General features: G+C 39.1%; 1 protein-coding gene across 1 annotated transcript; it reads right to left on the minus strand.

Moving 5' to 3' along the window:
- Nucleotides 1-963: 963 nt before the first annotated feature.
- PPP1R3C (protein phosphatase 1 regulatory subunit 3C) lies at nucleotides 964-3,923 on the minus strand. Its single transcript, XM_069980377.1, has 2 exons — nucleotides 3,837-3,923; nucleotides 964-2,385 (listed from the first exon to the last, which is right to left on the minus strand). The coding sequence occupies exon 2, from the start codon at nucleotides 2,382-2,384 to the stop codon at nucleotides 1,446-1,448; it is 939 nt and encodes a 312-aa protein (XP_069836478.1). The 5' UTR covers nucleotide 2,385; nucleotides 3,837-3,923; the 3' UTR covers nucleotides 964-1,445.
- Nucleotides 3,924-4,154: the final 231 nt, after the last annotated feature.

Genomic DNA, 4,154 nt, shown 5'->3' on the forward strand with positions numbered 1-4,154 from the left:
CACCTGTAGCTACGCCCCTCATAAAAAAGTGTCATTCACCAAAATATAATATATCTGACAATACCTTTGAGTAGTTGTTATCTGAAACACAAACATTTACATTCTTAAAGGGGGGGAAAAAAACTCTCAAGGGATTGCCTACGCATGTGCAACACACTACAATCAGACCATCCTTTATTTAAGGAACCTACGATTCTATTAAATACCAAATTCACAAAAAGGTGCAAAAAATTTTTACCTTCAATATGAAGGATTTGGATTTACATAACTTCTGTAATTCTTTCATACATTTAGCAGATATAAAATTGTTACAGACTGGATACAAAAATTTATCTTTTTTTCCATAGCAATTTTCAAATTACATACCTAATCGTGCCAATTTAACACTGATTCCCAATTCTTAATTTAAAAAATTGGACAAAGCCTATAAAGCAATTATTCCGGAAGTGGTGGCATACTAGTTGGCTTCTTCGTATACATTTGTATGGCACAATACATTAAAAAGACTAAAGTCTAATAGACATCCTAAAATTCTGCAGATTTACTTTGGCATATATTAAAGGCACTGCTAAGACCAGAAGTTTAAAAAAAAAAAAAAAAATGGCTGCTTTTTTTTTTTTTTTTTTTTTTTTTTTTTTATGAAAACATTGCCGCGTCTCCTCCAGAGGTTGCGTGTGGTATTGCAACGTAGGTCAATGTAGTTTAGTGGAGCGCAGCTTCAATTCCAAAACCAACCTGGAAAAAAAATCTGCCATATTTTTAAAATCTGATCATAAAACTTATGTCCCTGTACGTGTTATATACACTAAGTAAGTTTAGTCTTGCTTACTTATAATTAAGGTGGTTCTCTAGTGTTTACAGATTGTACTCTACCATTTGTACTTCCACAATATTAAAGTACACTATTTCAGGGCTATGGTAGGCCTCTGATTTTAAACTTATCACCCTTAAAATGTATCTGTAGTAATAATAAAGGGCTAGTTTGTGGAAACTTCACACAATGGACAAAGAGTCCTTTTGGTTGAACAATCTTATTACAAACTACCTACATTCTGTGGACACCGACAACTTCTCCCCATCCCATATTCTTAGTCAGCCTATATCATGACATCTCAGCGGTCATGAATCTTGTTTCCGGTGTTCCTGGAATGAGGTGACGCCACCATACCTTCTTTACCACTACATAGCATTATACGTAGAGTTTTTAGTTGACATACAAAGAGAGATAGGTTCTCTAATGCAGAGTGATCAGGGAATTATACCTGCTATGACCCTTAACAATTTGCTTAATGACAAAGCTTGTCTCGGTTAAGTTCACGCTTTCAAAATAATCGTTTTCCGCCCTGACGCTGTTACATAATGTGGGATTTGTGTATAATGTGCTTTTCGTCCTCACAGACCTTTAAATCCTTTAAATGATATAGCATTAGGGCCACGAATTGGGTTCACCAGTATGGGGAGGTGTTTCCTACTCTAGCCCAACTCTGCCATTCTGGAAATAAACCAAGGGATGTTTTTGGGGTTCCGAACCGATCTAAACCATTTTCGGGTTTAATGATTTGGGATTTGTAGGAGCTTATGTCTGTTTTAGTTAAGGTGTTGGTCTGCACCCCATCTGGTTTCCACTCAGCACGAACTATACAGTAGTTCTGTCCATCATTGTTATCCCAGAACACCTGCCCTTCACTCTCATAGGATATGCAGAACTCAATTTTCTCATGGCTGGGAATGTTAGGAGGCAGGTCTACAGCAAAGGAGAAGGTGTCAGTGTCTGTGCCTCCATACATGTTGTTCATGTAAACACAGTCCACGTCCAGGTAGGTTTTCCAGGTGCTGAAGGTTATTCGCACGTTCACTGTTTTTTCAAAGCTGAGATTTTTCACTTTGATGGTGCCAGCAATGGACCTCTCCTGAAGGCTGCAATTCTCCAGACATACAAAGTTCTTTTGAATTTTATTGCGAAACTGTAGGTAATCGGCTGACGGCTGAGTGAATCCCAAGATGAGATTCTTTTCTTCGTGCAATTTTAGGCTGGCGGTGATATCTTCAAGGTCTATTAGATCAAACTGGAGGTCGACTGCAGGCTCGTCTTTAAATTCTGAGAACACATGTACTGATGTCAAGGAGAGTCCTTTCGTATCGGCAAAGACAACCCTCTTTTTAGCTCGGGATTTGGATCGGTTCCACTCATTGTTCCTGGAATCAGATTCCTTCTTTAGAGAAAGACATGGCCTTAGCGGCTTAAATCGATTCACAAAATTTCTCCCCCTGCAGTCGTCAAAGAAACTCTTTAACGGAGGAGAATGTGCTAAGCATATCCTCACTGCGACATCAACCGGCATGATAGACCGTGGAAGAGATCGTGGTTCCAGTATCTGGATCATTCTGAGGATAGAAGAATATATATATAAATAATCATGAATGTTATCATACAAACTGCAAAAATATACACGGCATATGATGCAATGCAATTTTTAAATATATGAACGACATACAGTATATATCCTAAGCAAAGAGCTACAGTATATATCAGACTCCCTATACACACAAGCTGCTTTTTCAGTCTTTTAAACACCCAGCAAGGTGTCTTTAAGGTAGTAAATCTTCTGTCATTGACAACTAGCCATAAAGTCTTGCATCTGCACAAATGTAACTGTAACTACTAAGCTCAACTAGAGAGAGAGTCTTTCTGGGATAGGAATGATGAAGTGCAGGAGGTAGACTGTTTTATCAGTAGAAGTTCAAGTACTTGTCTGGCTTTCAGGCTGCAACACAGGAGATATGCAGTTAAAGGATTCTCAGCTGCTGCAGAACCTCATGGGATACACATGTACCATTCTATGTTCAATATTGCTTTATAAAGAGTAATGCATTATATTATAATAAGCCAGCTGGCGGTCAGTGCTGGCCGTATAGCTCTTCCTGCTCCAGATAACTGACCTTAACCTATGACAATCCATTAATCTAGACTCTAGGGCAATAATCTCCAACAGGAGACTCACCAGCTGTTGTAAAACTACAACTCCCAGTATGCCCAGACACACACTGGCCAACTGGGAGTAGTAGTTTTCCTAAGCAGTGGTCAAGCTGATACAAAGGTTTAACCAGGAACATAAGAAGTTTCCATAATACAATTAAGACAGTTTCCACTAATACACTTCTGCAATCTACCTGCTTATAGATACTTAATAACAATTAAAACAATTGCTGCTGAATTGCATGAATTGCCATAAATGTAATATTTTTCCAAATTTCTTTTTTTGCTTAGGCTAAGTTATTGAAGCATCTATGGTAAATTGTATAAATGATAAAAAAAAAAACACCTAAACAATATAGACATCTGCAGATTCTTGGTATTAGATTCATATTATGCATCAGAACCCAAAGTGAAGCCATTTGCAGTATTGTTTCCTATAAATATTATAGACTAAAAACTTTTCTGTTAATATTTTCACTTCCTACAAACACTAAGAAGTAATAATAATAATAATAATAACTTTCCAAAGAAAATATTTATCATAAAACCCCTAAATATTGAATAGAAGTAGTTTGCTTCCCTTTGCTGTGGGTGACATTACCTGCCACACCCCCCTATACAAGTCACCCAACAGTCTCTATGCAAGTCAATGACAATCATAGCTCTAACACTTACATGACCATCAATGAACATTAGCTGTCTATTATTTTACTGTCATTAACTAGAATTTTATTGCAATGTGACTAAATCCAACACTCAGGCTGCTTCCAGGCTACTTTAAGGGAAACTACATGGCTGTCTTTATTACAAGCGCTCCATGGTATAGAGATAGAGGAGAGAGGTGAGTGCCGCGAGCTACCTGCAGTGTGATCGCTCTCCTCAGGATCCGGCTGTCACTGATGCCTCTTCAGGACTGCTGAGGAGCGATCTCTGCACTGCCTGGATATCAGCAGCAGGACAGTCCCCTTCACGTGATGGAATCTCAGCAGCCAATCAGTGCGCGGCTCACGTCTCCTCTGACCAATCAGGGCAGCGCCGACCTGACAGTGCGAGCGTGATTCCGGCTGTCTGCACCCGGTGACACCGAGGAGTTTATTCAATCGATTCCTTGTTGGGGCGGCGGGAAGGAAGAGGAGAGTAGTAGTGTAGGGAGAACTCCTATCCTGTCACCACAGCA

This window comes from Dendropsophus ebraccatus, chromosome 8 (assembly GCF_027789765.1).
Source record: "Dendropsophus ebraccatus isolate aDenEbr1 chromosome 8, aDenEbr1.pat, whole genome shotgun sequence".
NCBI classification, from domain to species: Eukaryota; Metazoa; Chordata; class Amphibia; order Anura; family Hylidae; genus Dendropsophus; species Dendropsophus ebraccatus.

Excerpts from the sequence above, each read along its gene's own strand:
- PPP1R3C (XM_069980377.1), bottom strand. The coding sequence starts at position 2,384 with ATGATCCAGATACTGGAACCACGATCTCTTCCACGGTCTATCATGCCG.